A 15,389-nucleotide genomic window follows, 5' to 3' on the forward strand; every position below is an offset into this window, starting at 1 on the left:
CGCGAGGCAACGTCTCGTAGAAATTTTATGTTTTAGATTGCAAACCTAATTCAAATTTCTTGGAATTTTGAATAGACGCGTCTCTGTCAGCCACCATTAATGCCTTTTGAAGGTGTCGATTGGTGATGAACAGACACCTCCAAAAGACATGAAATCCCTATAAGTAGCATTAATTGTTTCTCTCGAAAACACATCTAAAACAATATTTTTTTCTTCTTCTCTAATAGCATCATCAAAATCTTAAACAATGGGTTCTTGATAGGGTCAATGAAGTATAATCCTTGAATTCGATTACGGTGTTAGGGCTCATTGAACCCTGAAGGCATAAGTCGAGTAACCTGTTGTACTCGCCAGGAAAATGTCGAATTATTGTCTAAAGGAATCGAAAGAGCCTTGAAGTCAAGGATACACCATTCTTCTGTTTGTTTTCATCCTCTAGTTTTTGACCCGATTTTCCAACACCTGTTGAATCTCTAGGCTTCAAGTCTCCGTACGAGGTATTATTTGCTAGGAAACCAAATTATACTTCAATGAAATCTTTTGGATGCTTGTGCTACCCATGGATTAAGCCTCACACTAGACATAAGTGGTATCGGTCACAACATAAGGGTATAGATATTTAATTTTTTTTACCGGCATAATGTTTTGTATCTCAACATAAATGACGAGGAATACACCACAATTTTTCAAGAGCAACATGTGAAAGTTCAAAACCAACTAGACTTGGGAGGCGTCAAGTCAGGCACCGGCCATTTGGAACTCAGCATCTCAAAGATTAGCGTTTACACTCATTTATCGCCTTTGGCTGAAACAAATTAGTTAATGATTCTTCAATGCTAAAAGTACAAAAAAGGTGAGTTAAATGCAACATTACAATGAAGGAGACTACTCTAACTTCTTACCCAAATTCGTCATTCATGACGACAGCAAAAGGTCAGTCGGTCCATCTAAGTCAAGAAAGATGAATTTTGGGTTCGTCCTGTATATAGAGGAGAAACAAAATTCCGCACATTGTACTGGGATCATCCACGGACACACAAAAAGAAAAAGGAAAACACACTAATATCATACCTGCCTTGCATCCGTCGACCTAGGTTTTGTCAAGAAATAAGAAAAAGATGGATAGTGATGATGTAAGGTTATACGTGGCTATGTCTGACAAGAAGATATAACTTCATTCTTTCACTCATTCGACATCTATAAAAGGAACTTCCATCGTCCTGACACTATTTTTCTGTTATAAGCAACACCAAAAACAACAATCATCAGGTTATCATTACATTTAGAATCTTGGATTTATGTTTTGAATTAAGATTTGATTTGCTACGTAATAATCAAGTGTGTTTTTCTATTTATATCTTCATGATTATGAATCATCAATTTTTAGTTTATTCCATGATAAAATTTGATCTTAAATTTATAATTTGTGCTTAAGTTTCTTATCTCATGAGTATCTAAGAGATCTCTTAACTTGTTTAGCGAATCAGTTAATCAATCAATGAAAATCGTACGTGGGATTGTCAAGTTTGTATGCAGCTCAGAAACTAGATATGCTTAGTATCAATCACTGTAGACTTTTGGTCTTTCTAGGTTTATTTTTGTCCATGTGGGTCTATACTATCCGTTGAATTTTTGTCTAGCATGATGATTTGTTAGAATTGTTTGGTGCCTTGAAACAATTATATAGACATGCTCATGTTGCTGATTTTCTTACAGGAAAAATGCCGCGAAATTATCTGCTGCTGCTGCTGCTATTGCTGGGAATTGTTCTATCAGTTCAAGGTTCAGACTCTATGTTCATGAAAGAAAATAAAGAGAAATCTGCCGTCTTCTTGTCACCTAATTTTGTGTTGGGAGCAGGATCTGTCGGTAACAAATGGTATTATAATATCGATTTTCCAAGAGGTCATATTGCAATTAAAGAGTTTAATGCTGAGGTAGTTGATGAGTTTGGGAATCCTGTTCCTTTGCATGAGACATATCTTCATCACTGGGTTGTTATTAGATACCATGCTCCTAAGGATACAGAAACTCCTGAGGAGAATGATCCTAATAAACTTAGCTTTAAAAAGAACATTATTGTGAGAAATAGTGGTATTTGCAATAACCTTGGGCAGTACTTTGGACTAGGATCAGAAACACGCAGAACTGAAACTTATGTGCCAGACCCTTACGGGATAGAAGTTGGGAATCCTGCTGAAATCCCGGAAGGGTATGAGGAGAGATGGTTAGTCAATGTACATGCCATTGATACACGGGGTGTGGAGGACCGGTTAGGGTGTACTGAGTGCAAGTGTGATCTATATAATGTTACAATAGATGAGTATGGTCGACGTTTGAAACCGGGTTATACTGGAGGCCTTTATTGTTGCTATGATGAGACTCAATGCAGGATAAGACAAGGCTTCAACAGTATCAAGAGAAGCCTATACTTGAGATATACAGTGAAGTGGGTTGACTGGGAAGACAGTATCGTGCCTGTTAAAATTTACATTTTCGATGTCACTGATACTGGGAATAGAGGGAACAATTCAGGAACAGCTTGTAAGGTATATATGTAACTCTGATCCGGCCACTGTTATTTGTTAGATTATAGTTTAAATTTTGTTTCCGAAGTGAAAGGTTAAGGAGAAAATATAAAACTTGCACACTAGAGTTACTAAATTGCTAATAATGGCCAATTTCTTTTGCAGGTGGAATATGAAATTGAACGATGTGGTAGTCCTGGTGTAGATAGAAATAGTGTATGTGCAGATAACAAAAAGACAAGTGTGGTTATGCCCAATGGCGGTTATGTTATCTACGGTGCTGCTCATCAGCATTCTGGTGGAATTGGTTCAGCTCTTTACGGAGAGGTACATTACATAACTGTGAACGTATAGTTGTCTTTGTGTATCTTTTAGTTCCTTTTTAGGAAGTATCATGCGTTGATCCTATTTCCAGCTATTATTCATTTTGACGCCTTACGACTAACATACAATTGACATCCTTACCTTGATGCATTGATTAGGATGGTCGTCTCATATGCGCTTCCATACCAGTTTATGGAGATGGAAAAGAACCAGGCAATGAAGCTGGATACATAGTTGGGATGTCGACTTGTTATCCTCAACCAGGCTCTGTCAAGATATCTGATGGAGAGACTTTACTTTTGGAATCCAATTACAGCAGCACCAGAACACATACAGGAGTGATGGGTCTCTTCTACATTTTAGTTGTGGATCAATTACCAACAAGATCGTCAAGCATGCCAATTCATGTATGATTTTCCCTCTCTTTTACATTTTTTATCATTGGCTATTTGGCTTTATGGTTTTCATTATCATTTATCTGCAAGCCTCTTTTAGGTGGGAGATGTCAGCTGCAAGCTTTTGTCTTTCACATATATCAATTGAACCTTCTTTCAGACCTTATATGATCATGAAAATGCTATATCTAAGAAACTGACTTTACTTGTTTCCGCAGATGTTGCACAAATTGAAATCATTTAACTACACATGGGTATTGGTTTTCTTGGGAGTTTCTGCAGCAGTTGCCGTGGTTGTTGGTTATGTTCGAAAGAAGGATGAAAAAGAAGGCGGCTATCAGCAATTATGAATTTAAGCATGTTTCTGTAAGATTCATCTATCAGTTCGACTGGTAGAACTAATAAGATCTCTTAGCTTCTTATTGTTTATAATTAGTTTGTAATACAAATATAGCAATTATCTATTTTCCGCTTTGTTTCCTGTCTACTGCGTTCTTCCATTTTTTTACTGTTTATACCCTATAGGAAGTCCCGACCTTTTGCAGAGTTAAATGTAAGCCTGTCATTATTGTTGTGTTTCATGAATCACTCTCGTTTAACGAGCAGTGATCAAAAGAACGAAAACAGTAAAAAAGTGAAAGAACACAGTAGTAAATCTGGGATCCCTATAACACAGTAGTGGAAAACAAAGTAAAAATGAGAGATAGAGATAAGTTGGGATGTCGACTTACATTTGAATGTCAGTCGGACTGCATATGGAGAGCTAGGGATAAGTTGGCTGCCATAATTTACCTTAAGAACTCAAAATAATAGTAAATTTAGATGGGATTCACTGGAAAAGCAACAGGACCAGTGGAATCATATCCATTGGATGCTATCTTACTAGGCAGCGGCTATATCTGCTTATAGAATTGGATATATCTTCTTAATTCGTGTATCTATCTTTTGAATGAACGGGGTACAAGTATCTACATCTTTTTTTAATTTGTATGACCAAGGAAACATACACCAGACGCAGTTAAGAAGTGAATGAATACAAAGATTTTCACGAAGATGTTCCAACTTCATATGTTTACTTTTATTCACTTGACAGATTTTGTTGAAGGGCAGATTATGTCCTGTACATTCATCATCATCCACTAGCTCATGTTGGCCCATAGTAAAGAAGGCACACATTTCGTCAAAGATGAACAATGAATGATGTAAAGTTTCCACTGTCTAAGTTTGACTAGATAGACTTTTCTAGCTTTTATAAGTAGAACTTTCTTCAGTCTCACTTTGTCTGTCTGTTATTAGCACCACCAAACAGAGCAAGGATTTCATACTCTTTAGAGACCAGCTACCAACAGGTAATAATTGCACACTTAATATTCCTCTTGGATTTATTTGTTGCTCCAGAGTTTCCAACTAACTACTCATTTCAAATTTTGTTTTCAGAATATAGTTGGATTTTCTGGTTATTCCTTATCAATCTTTTATTTTTTTTGATAAATATTCAGTGATCTGTTAGCTAATAGTATTAGTTATTAGCTTTAGGCCTAGTTTACTATTGATTAAATGTTTTTGTCCTTTAGAGTTCTCTATCATTTTTCAGTAGATTTATTAGTTAAAAGCAATGGAAGGGTAATTACAAGTCGAGCCTGCTGAACATAGAGGTTCTGCACCTATCGATTCTATCCAAGGATTCAACAAGCTCTGTTGATCCTGCAGCTCTATAGCCTCTGGTCAAGGTTAGGCATAGATGAGTCTTGGATTGGTTCCATACGAATATAGTGATATTGCAGTGACTGCTGATCCAGCTTTGGCCTAGGCCGCTTAACATAAGTTTTTAGAGTATCAGTGTCAATGCGGGATTGTGGAGTTCATGGGCAACTCAAAACTTAATTGGCTGTGAGCATCGTCCTATACACAGGGTGATGGGTTGTACTAGGCTCTTATTGCCCATACTGATCTATTCAATATGCAAAAATAACCAAAACAATAAGCTCATTCGTATGTAGTACCAAGTTATAACTGCTATATGCCTTCATAAATCTGATCCACTCATTTTAATGATTCAATGACAGGAAAAATGAAGCAAATTCCTCTATCGCTGCTGCTTTTGCTGGGAATATTATTCGCACTGATTCTAGCAGTTCAAGATTCAGAGTCTATTTTCATGAAAGACAGTAGGGTGAAATCCGCTGTCTTCTTGTCACCTAATTTTGTGCTGGGAGCAGGATCTGTTGCCAACAAAGTTTACTATAATATTGATTTTCCAAGAGGTCATATAGCTATTAAGGAGTTCAAGGCTTAAGTAGTTGATGACTCTGGGATCCCTGTCTCTCTGCATGAAACTTATCTTCACCACTGGATAATTTTAAGATACTACGGTTCCGAGGATACGAAGTCTCCAGAGGGTAATGATCTTAATAAAACTCACCCAAAGGAGAACATTATCTTGAGAAACCACGGTGTTTGTAAGAATCTTGGCCAGTACTTTGGGATTGGATCAGAAACACGCAAAACCGCTACATATGTTCCAGACCCCTATGGAATAGAGGTTGGCAATCCAGCGGAAACCCCAAAAGGGTACGAGGAGAGATGGTTGGTGAATATACATGCAATTGATACACGGGGTGTGGTGGATCGACTAGGATGCACGGAGTGCAAGTATAATCTGTATAATGTGACAACAGATGAGTATGGTCAACAACTGACGCCTGGGTATGCTGGAGGCTTGAAGTGCTGCGATGATGAGACCCAGTGCAGGATAAGACAAGGCTTCAGAAGCATTAGAAAAAGCCTCTACTTGAGATATACTGTGAAGTGGGTTGACTGGAAAGATAGTATTGTGCCTGCTAAAATTTACATTTTTGATGTTACGGATACGTGGAAAAAAGGAAGGAATTCAGAAACAGCTTGTAAGGTATATATGTAACTCCAATCCAGTCACTGTTATTTGCTTGAGTTGTTAACTAGTGTCTCTGTTGAAGAACTAAGAAAATGCCATACCATGACCATAGTGGTGCATCTTGGTTATGTTTACGTGGATACTAATTTGTTAGTTCTTTAACCAGGTGGAATATCAAGTGGAGCGATGTGGTAGTGCTGGTGCAAATAAAGATCTCGAATGCGTAGATAACAAAAAGACAAGTGTGGTTATGCACAATGGTGGTTATGTTATCTACGGCGTTGGTCACCAGCATTCTGGAGGAACTGGTTCAGCTCTTTAAGGAAAGGTAGTTACCTAATTATAAACATATAGAATCCTGTTCATAACCTTACTCCTTCATGATCATCCAAATCTGTCACTTTTTGATCTTTTTTCACGAAGTCAACAGAGTACCCAGTAACTGTCATGTGCTAATCCTCGTTCCCGCCATTATTTTTCATTTCAAAGGTTTAGACTTGATTTTTACCAGTAAAAGAATTTTATGTGTTGGCTAACATACCGGAAATTTTCTTACGTTGATAAATTCATTAGGATGGTCGTCTCATATGCGCTTCTATGCCAGTTTATGGAAATGGAAAAGAAGCAGGCAACGAAGCTGGCTACATAGTGGGGATGTCAACTTGCTATCCTCAACCAGGCACTGTCAAGATATCTGATGGAGAGACGCTAGTCTTGGAATCCAATTACAGCAGCATCAGATCGCATGCAGGAGTGATGGGTCTGTTCTACATTTTGGTTGCCGATAAATTACCACCAAAGCCATCAAGCATGCCAGTTCATGCATAATCCATAAGTCCCTCTTTTTAACCTCGCGTTTTTAGGGGCCACCCGAAAGGATTTAGGGGCCATCAATTTATACCCAGCCAAAGACTCTAGTTAAGGGGTACCCTATATGATATTGAAGTTACATAAATGCCCTTCTGGTAAAACTGTATAAAAACCAAATCAAAAAAATTCTACTCATTTCAACTCTTCTTCTTCCAGTTTCATATTATCTTCCGATTGTGAAAGAAAAAAAAACTTTCCCTTGTTCTTGTGTTCAACCGAAACATTGCCGCGAATCGTAAAATCAAAACATCGTCGATTCGTTTATAAAACAATGGATAAGGAAAATGAAACCCACAGACCTAGAACCAAAAACGTTGCTCGGCAAAGATTGGATTTTAGCAAGAAATAAAGAAATTGTTGCTGCAAATGAAGAAGAACACGAAGAAGAAGTACCCGTCGATGTAGTCGGTGGTGGCGATTCCAATAGTCAAACACTTCGTCAACTTCAAATGACCCCAATTAGGTAAGAATCTATCATTTTTGGGGTTTATTTCGCTTTAATTCGACGAATCGAGAAAAAAAATTTCTAGGGTTTTCGGTTATTTATCCAGATTCGGGCGATATTCATGCTTATTTACTTCCGAATGTAATCGTGTTCTTCATTTCTCAAGAACATCGACAGTATTCGGGAGAAATATTTGATGGTTATCGGCCGAATATTGTTGGTCATATCTTCCTGGATACAAACTGGTAATAATCGGTAGTTTAATGAATTTTTTGGATCCCGAATATATTTAAGTATACACACAGTATTCGGAAGTACACTCACTACCGAATATATATATATATATATATATATATTGAAAAAATCTCAAAATTTCTGATATAGGAAAAATCCCATTTTGGGGCCAGTATTTATTCGGAAGACAATATAATGTTTTATACCTCCGATTGTGTAGGATAAAATTTTAGAGTTTCTGAACTCCAGTTGATGAATATTCGGTTGTAAACATGTTTAAATATATTCCGATTATTTTTCATTCGGAAAAAATATGTGTCTTCTTACTTCCGAATTTGTTCATTCGGGTTATAGTTGTGTACTTTGTCTTCCGATTGTGTAGGATGAAAAATTTAGAGCTTCTGAACTCCAATTGATGCATATTCGGTTGTAACTATGTTTAGTTAGCTTTCGATTGTTTTGTATTCGGGAACAGTATGTGTCTTCTTACGTCCGAATGTGTACATTCGGGTTATATTTCCATACTTTGTCTTCCGATTGTATAGTTTGTAAATATTGTTCCTTTCTTTGTTGTTTAGACAAAGTCGAGAAAGGAGGAAGAAAATGACATCTAGTGCTAGGAGGGAAAGGAGTGTCAAAGATAATTCAAGTGCTCAACAAAGCTTACAAGAACAAAGCAGTCAACAAGGAGTGCAACCAAGTGCTGAAAAAAGTGTAGAACAACAAGGCAGTGAACAAGGGGTGCAACCAAGTGTTGAACAAGCCGCTCAACAAAGTGCAGAATCAACTGCTCCACAAGTTACACCCCACCATGAAATTGAACCAGTTGATCCAGTGCCAAGAGTAGAAGAAGAAGGACAACCAAGTGGTACCCAAAAAGCCAAAAAAGGAAAAGATGGTGTAAAGAAGGATATTGCTAAGAAAGCATCACATCTTGTCCCTCAGCACTTGAAGAAGAAGGGTATTCCAGCAGGCACAATCCTTGGGCTACCGGCGGATGGAGGAAAATTGCTATTTGGATACAAAGACTCATGGGCCAGAGAAATATACGAAACCGAGGTAATAAAATTACTATTTTTTATTAATGTATTGTCTATGTGTTATATCGTAATATTTGTATTAAGGATTTTTTTATGTACTTTAATAGGATCATCAAGATGCGGTCCGTCTACTCAAACCTACCGCCGCACCATTGGAGTTGGAGTTGTGCTCTTCTAGTGGTGACAATCTCACGATTGTTCACACAAGCCCACCTACTGTTCTTGATAATTGGGATAAGAGGAGATCTCATGCCAGCTGAGAAGATCAAAGAGGCTAGAGACCTAGTTGATAATATGGATAACGAAGATTATGCTGTCCAGTTTGGGGAGAAAGTCACGAAGAGGCATCCGCCCAAGGTGGAAGTATCAAAGACGGGTAAAATAACTCGAGCTTCATCGAGCGCTGAAGGTGCTCCAACTGAAGGTGCTCAAACCCGTGGTCGTGCAGGACTGGGAGGTAGTCACGGTCGTAAAGTAAAGAAGAGCAGATAAATGACATTGATTTGTGTTGTACATTCGGGACTTTACAAGGGCCAATATAGAAGGTTAGACAACCCATATTCGGAAGTTTGGGTAACTGAGTTGACTTCCGATTATTGCAAGTTCAAAATTTGAAAAGTATCAGTTTTTCCCAAATTCTGATTTTTGGGCCATCGTACATTCGGGACTTTACAAAAAAAAATTATCCTCCGAATATTACAAGTTCAAAACAAACCATGCCATGGCTCTAGGTGGTTCCAAGGGCCAATATTGAAGGTTAGACAACCCATATTCGGAAGTTTGGGTAACTAAGTTGACTTCCGATTATTGCAAGTTCAAAATTTGAAAACTATCAGTTTTTCCCAAATTCTGATTTTTGGGCCATCGTACATTCGGACTTTACAAAAAAAAATTAGCCTCCGAATATTACAAGTTCAAAACAAACCATGCCATGGCTCTAGGTGGTTCCAAGGGCCAATATAGAAGGTTAGACAACCCATATTCGGAAGTTTGGGTAACTAAGTTGACTTCCGATTATTGCAAGTTCAAAATTTGAAAAGTATCAGTTTTTCCCAAATTCTGATTTTTGGGCCATCGTACATTCGGGACTTTACAAAAAAAAATTATCCTCCGAATATTACAAGTTCAAAACAAATCATGCCATGGCTCTAGGTGGTTCCAAGGGCCAATATAGAAGGTTAGACAACCCATATTCGGAAGTTTGGGTAACTGAGTTGACTTCCGATTATTGCAAGTTCAAAATTTGAAAAGTATTAGTTTTTCCCAAATTCTGATTTTTGGACCATCGTACATTCGGGACTTTACAAAAAAAAATTAGCCTCCGAATATTACAAGTTCAAAACAAACCATGCCATGGCTCTAGGTGGTTCCAAGGGACAATATAGAAGGTTAGACAACCCATATTCGGAAGCTTGGGTAACTAAGTTGACTTCTAATTATTGCAAGTTCAAAATTTGAAAAGTATCAGTTTTTCCCAAATTCTGATTTTTGGGCCATCGTACATTCAGGACTTTACAAAAAAAAATTATCCTCCGAATATTACAAGTTCAAAACAAACCATGCCATGGCTCCAGGTGGTTCCAAGGGCCAATATAGAAGGTCCATATTCGGAAGTTTGGGTAACTGAGTTGACTTCTGATTATTGCAAGTTCAAAATTTGAAAAGTATCAGTTTTTCCCAAATTCTGATTTTTGGGCCATCGTACATTCGGGACTTTACAAAAAAAATTATCATCTTACTTCCAAATGTCTAGACGTGCATAAAACAAAACAAATCTAATAAGCATAACCATTTAACATATAAATTTTGAAAATAAAATAAATTAGTAATGAGTATACCAAATCGTTTGCATAGTATAGGGAAGTGTCGGGCCTCAAATAGAAATCATCAACAAACTCTTCAACGGCCTGCATATGAAAGCAACAAATTATTATACAATAATCGGAGGTTATTAAATAAGTCAAACTGCCGAATATACTATATTCGGAATCCTATCGGTTACCCAAAACATCCGATTTATGCAAATGAATGTACACAGTTTACTGAGTGCAAAAAATGATATAATCGGAAGCTAAAATATATAGTAAAACAGCCGAATATAAATAACCGGGAGATAACTTTAATCGATAAACATCCGATTTTCAAGTTTTCGGAAATTTTATTTTGAGGCCACTGTTATATTCGGCAGTCAAATAATGTTAAACTATTACCGATTGTAAAGGATAAGAATACTGAGTTTTGAATTTTTTTGAGGAATTCGTTTTTGGGGCCATTCGGGGGTAAATAACTCTACATAACTACCGAATGTAGATTTTTTTGGAAAACCAGTTTGGGGTTTTTTCTCATATTCGGCCGTAAACTACTATCTTGGAACTACCGAATATACATATTTGGTACTCAGTGTGTTATATTCATAAGTTTATTCGAGAAATTATCTACCGAATCTGGGTAGTTCATGGCATTCAATGCATGCAATAATCGGTTTTTCTTGTTTACAAAAGCACACAAACGCATGCAAATCGAGTATTTGAGTTTCTTAACACAATACCTGCGTTTTACATGCATCGTTAGCTTCAATATCAGGCGATTCTCCATTTTCTTCCATGAATGGGTCGTCTAGGTTTTCCTCTCCACAAAAGTTTGGATCATTCAACATATACCCCAAATCGTCTTCGCCATGATTCTCACCTTCTTCTTCATATCCATCCATTTTTGTAGTGATAAAATGGGTTTTCCCTTTTTTCCTTCACCTTCTTCTCTATAACTCTAACAACTCAAAAATAAAAAAGAAATGGAAAAAATAAAATATAAATCATTTTAATACTGCACCGACTACAATCGGAAGTCTGGGTAATATTTTGGCTTCCGATTGAAATCGGAGGATAAAAATATTATCATATCCTCCGAATATATAAGGGTAATTTTGCCATTACGAATTACGCGAGATAAGGGCTGGCTACATTTTCCCTTTGGGTGACCTTTTTTGTTTTATTGTTGGCCCCTAAATCCTTTTGAGTGGCCCCTAAATCCTTATCACTTTTTAAGTATTCTAATTATTGGTTTTTCAGTTCTCATGATCTTCTCATCTTCTGTATCTTCCATATGGATATGGTAATGGGGTTACTTGTTTCCAAGAAAATGCATAACCTCCCAGTAGATCCTATATGATCAATGTAAGAAGCTATATGCAAGAATCTGGTGTTATTCCCCCAGATGCCTGAAAGCTTGGAGTCATTCTACCACGTATAACTAGCAGTTCTGATCGGATTTGCTATAGACGCTGGCGTGGTTGTCATTTATCTTTAAGGCGGGTATTGCCGTATCTGCAGTAAGGAAGCTAGGCGTGTATATGTAAAGTTCATCAAATTGACCGATAGAACTGAAAAGATCTCTTAGCTGTTTATTGGTTATACCTAGCCTTGTAACGCAAATGAACCATATCACGTTAATCAATCGTTCACTTAGTTTTCTGTGAATTGCGTCCCTTTATTTTCTGTTTTTAGATCTTGGAAATCATTATGAAACTTTTATTTCTTTAATACATATGCTCAATATTTGTAGACTCTCAAAACAGATTCTGGAACATGGCCACAAAAGGTTGCCTCTCTGACAGCCTACGATCGCAGGACTCCAAAAACTTAGTTAGAAATCAGAATGACTTCAAGCATTGAAACCTATTCAGTAAAACTTGCTCTAACCACCACAAAATCACATAACGAGTTAAACACGCTTCAATTATGGTATTACTAGCAGAGTCGATACAAACAACACTTATTTTTACATTACTTAACTAAATGCCCAGGAAAAGCCTCAAAATGGAGAAAATGTCACTCTTTGATCGAATTCAATCACAAAAAGATACAATTACAAATGTTTCTCTAACGTAAAATATGGAAGTAAACCTAAAATAACTATGACACATCCAGATCTCATGAAGTTTAGCATTTCGCTACCAAGTCATCATACTAAAAATTGAAAATTCTCAACGGCTGCCAAAAAGTTACACAGGCCTTCAGTTGGAGTTCTGAAACTACCTAATCTACACAGGTTCTCATGATGGGTTTGTTTCTGCCTACAATCACGTTCTTTCGAATTTTGTCACAAAGCACCCATAGAAAAGACAGCTGCGGAATAGCAGGAGACTCCCGTTCGGCTAGCGTCATTTCCGGCTGTTCTTCTCCTCAATACCAGATTTGGTAAATCTCAGCCTTAGAACCTCAAGAACTTCTTCGGCTTTTACATTCTTAAGTGCTAATAGAACCATTGCATGATAGAGCACATCTGCCATCTCTGAGGCTGAACGTGATTGATCCTCATTTTCCTCCAATGTCCGGCATAACTCATCTGCCTCTTCCCTGTACACACCGTTGCAGAAACAGATATTAGCAACAAGAATCTTAGTTCAAATCAGACCTCATGTGAGACAGTAATGAAGAAGCCAAGGACTCGCAAGGGCCAGGATCACTAACTAGACCTACTAGCAATTATCTTGCAAGAGCAGACAATTGGACAATCTCAACAATAACCCCTCTTATGCAGACTTATCCCATCATTGCTTGATTACAATATAAAAAAAAGGCAGCATAAGCCATTTGCCACTTATTTACTAGGACAAAACCGAAACTGGATGCTTGATCTTGAAGGCTTAGCAAAAGTAAGGAGGCATAGTGACTTTTCACCTTTTGTTGGCCATGCATAAACAGCATATAGAATGGTCAGTAAAGCTGCAATTGATTGATGAGAATGTCAATCACATATGAACTGCTGTGTTACCTGATTTTGGAGCACAATAACTTCTTGTCAAGCAATAGCCGTCTTGTCCATGAAGGCTTCTCACTATCATCTGCTTCTATTTCAGCTTTCCTTTGGGAGATAGTAGACTCTAATGAGTACAAGGTCGTTAATGCCAAACTAGAATCTTCTACCTACCAAAATGATGTTTTATTAGGGATGATGATTCAACAAGTCATAAACAAGAAATGATAGACAAATGGACTCAGAAGAAATCATCATATGAGAAGACAAGATATTGCACCTTTGAATGTTCAAGGAAATCATTAACTGATGAATAATAGCAGGTCTCTGACCCCGTGTGGCATGTGGGACCGTCAGGCTTCCCTAGGTATATTATCTGACAATTTAAATTGTATAAACCAACTCCAATTAAAATTTAACAAGCTGGATGAGTGTAAGTTCTAAGAGAAGCAGTTTGTAGAGAAGCTCACAGAATCACGATCACAGTCGAGAAAGACGTCATGAACATTAATGAAATTGTTGGAAGTCTCCCCCTTAGTCCACAAAGATGACCTTGATCGGCTAAAAAAGGTTGCTTTGCGTGATGAAATGGTTGTCGCGAGTGCCTCCCTATTAGCAAAACCTTGCATAAGAATGGCTCCGGTATCCACATTTTGAGCAATTGCAACGGCCAAACCTTTATCATCCCATTTCACACTGTCCAACAACACCTCCACCTAATGTCCAGATGAAAAGTACCAGCTCATGACTTCACATGAGACAACAAAATAAACATGTTTTGACATTTTTGTACATTATCGCCATAAAACCTATGCACAGAATCAACATACGAGTAAATTGAAGGCAAAGTAAATTAATGAACGGACTATAATCCTTACAGCTTACTTCTTTTCATTGACAATAACTGCAATCAGTAAGACACTACGCGTTAAGTGCATCTAAAGGGACAATAAACATCTCATTTACCCCTAAAACCTTTTATAATTATTGAAAAACGCACCAAATTATAAACAACAACAACGAAAAGAATAAACTACATAAAAACGTGGACTCCAAATGTAGCTCCATTAATCATGAAAAGAAGATTATTGAGCAATCGGTGGAGACCTAGAGAGACAGTGAATCCAGCACCAGATAAATGGCAAGCCATCTCAAGAGCTGATTTTACCGCTCTCTTTGTTTGCTTTGTCAGACTTTGTAAAGGTCCCTACTATTGAGCAGATACCTGGACTATGTCTGGTCTTGAAAACATATTCTAGAGTTAAGAGTGTCATTTCACTCAAACAGGTAACAGTGTATCTGCAATGCCATCATGGTTTTTAGTTCTTGAGACATGATTCGCAATCGGAGTACAATTTTATTAGACTTATGAACTTCTAAAGATGGTAAGACCATTAACTGACCAGCAGTACCTCTAGTCGATACTCAAACAAGCATTTTACTAATGACATTTCAGTGAGGCATACAACCAAACAATTAAAGCACAGTGTGTGAAAGCGAACACATATCAGGAAAACAAGCACTACTAAGAATAATGGGCCGTTGGATAATTGAGATGCCTGTATTACCTTTGAATCAAGAGTGAGTTCTTTGATAGATTTCTTAGCAGCAGAAGAAGAAGATGATGCATTGATACATAACTTGTTATTCTTGTTAAAATTGATGTTGTTTCCGAACGAAAGAATACGATATTTTTGATATGGGGCTGTTACAAATCGTGTTAAAGAGGAGGAAGAAGAGGATGAAATCGCCATTAAAACTCTGAATCTCTCTGGCTCTCTACGAAGAAAGTAAAGTACAAAATGAGATAGTACTAACAAGTGCCCTTACCCGATGGGTATTCTATATTGGGCCACAGTCTAGTCCAGACCCATTTAACAAGTGCCCTAGTGCTACGCCCAAATC

General features: G+C 37.4%; 1 protein-coding gene and 1 pseudogene across 1 annotated transcript; one reads left to right on the forward strand and one right to left on the reverse strand.

Moving 5' to 3' along the window:
- The first annotated feature begins 1,097 nt into the window (after positions 1 to 1,097).
- On the forward strand, positions 1,098 to 7,048 carry LOC113273222 (annotated as a pseudogene).
- Positions 7,049 to 12,442: 5,394 nt separating this feature from the next.
- Positions 12,443 to 15,290, reverse strand: LOC113271416 (histidine biosynthesis bifunctional protein hisIE, chloroplastic-like). The gene is made up of 5 exons (XM_026521272.1): positions 15,053 to 15,290; positions 13,955 to 14,200; positions 13,765 to 13,860; positions 13,503 to 13,654; positions 12,443 to 13,084 (listed from the first exon to the last, which is right to left on the reverse strand). The coding sequence occupies exons 1-5, from the start codon at positions 15,236 to 15,238 to the stop codon at positions 12,889 to 12,891; spliced, it is 876 nt and encodes a 291-aa protein (XP_026377057.1). The 5' UTR covers positions 15,239 to 15,290; the 3' UTR covers positions 12,443 to 12,888.
- Positions 15,291 to 15,389: the final 99 nt, after the last annotated feature.

Source organism: Papaver somniferum, chromosome 4 (genome assembly GCF_003573695.1).
Source record: "Papaver somniferum cultivar HN1 chromosome 4, ASM357369v1, whole genome shotgun sequence".
Lineage (NCBI taxonomy): Eukaryota > Viridiplantae > Streptophyta > Magnoliopsida > Ranunculales > Papaveraceae > Papaver > Papaver somniferum.

Excerpts from the sequence above, each read along its gene's own strand:
- LOC113271416 (XM_026521272.1), bottom strand. The coding sequence starts at position 15,238 with ATGGCGATTTCATCCTCTTCTTCCTCCTCTTTAACACGATTTGTAACA. Across the intron at positions 14,201-15,052 it reads AACTCACTCTTGATTCAAAG|GTGGAGGTGTTGTTGGACAG; the intron begins GTAATACAGGCA and ends TCTGGACATTAG. Across the intron at positions 13,655-13,764 it reads ATTTCCTTGAACATTCAAAG|GTAGAAGATTCTAGTTTGGC; the intron begins GTGCAATATCTT and ends TCATTTTGGTAG.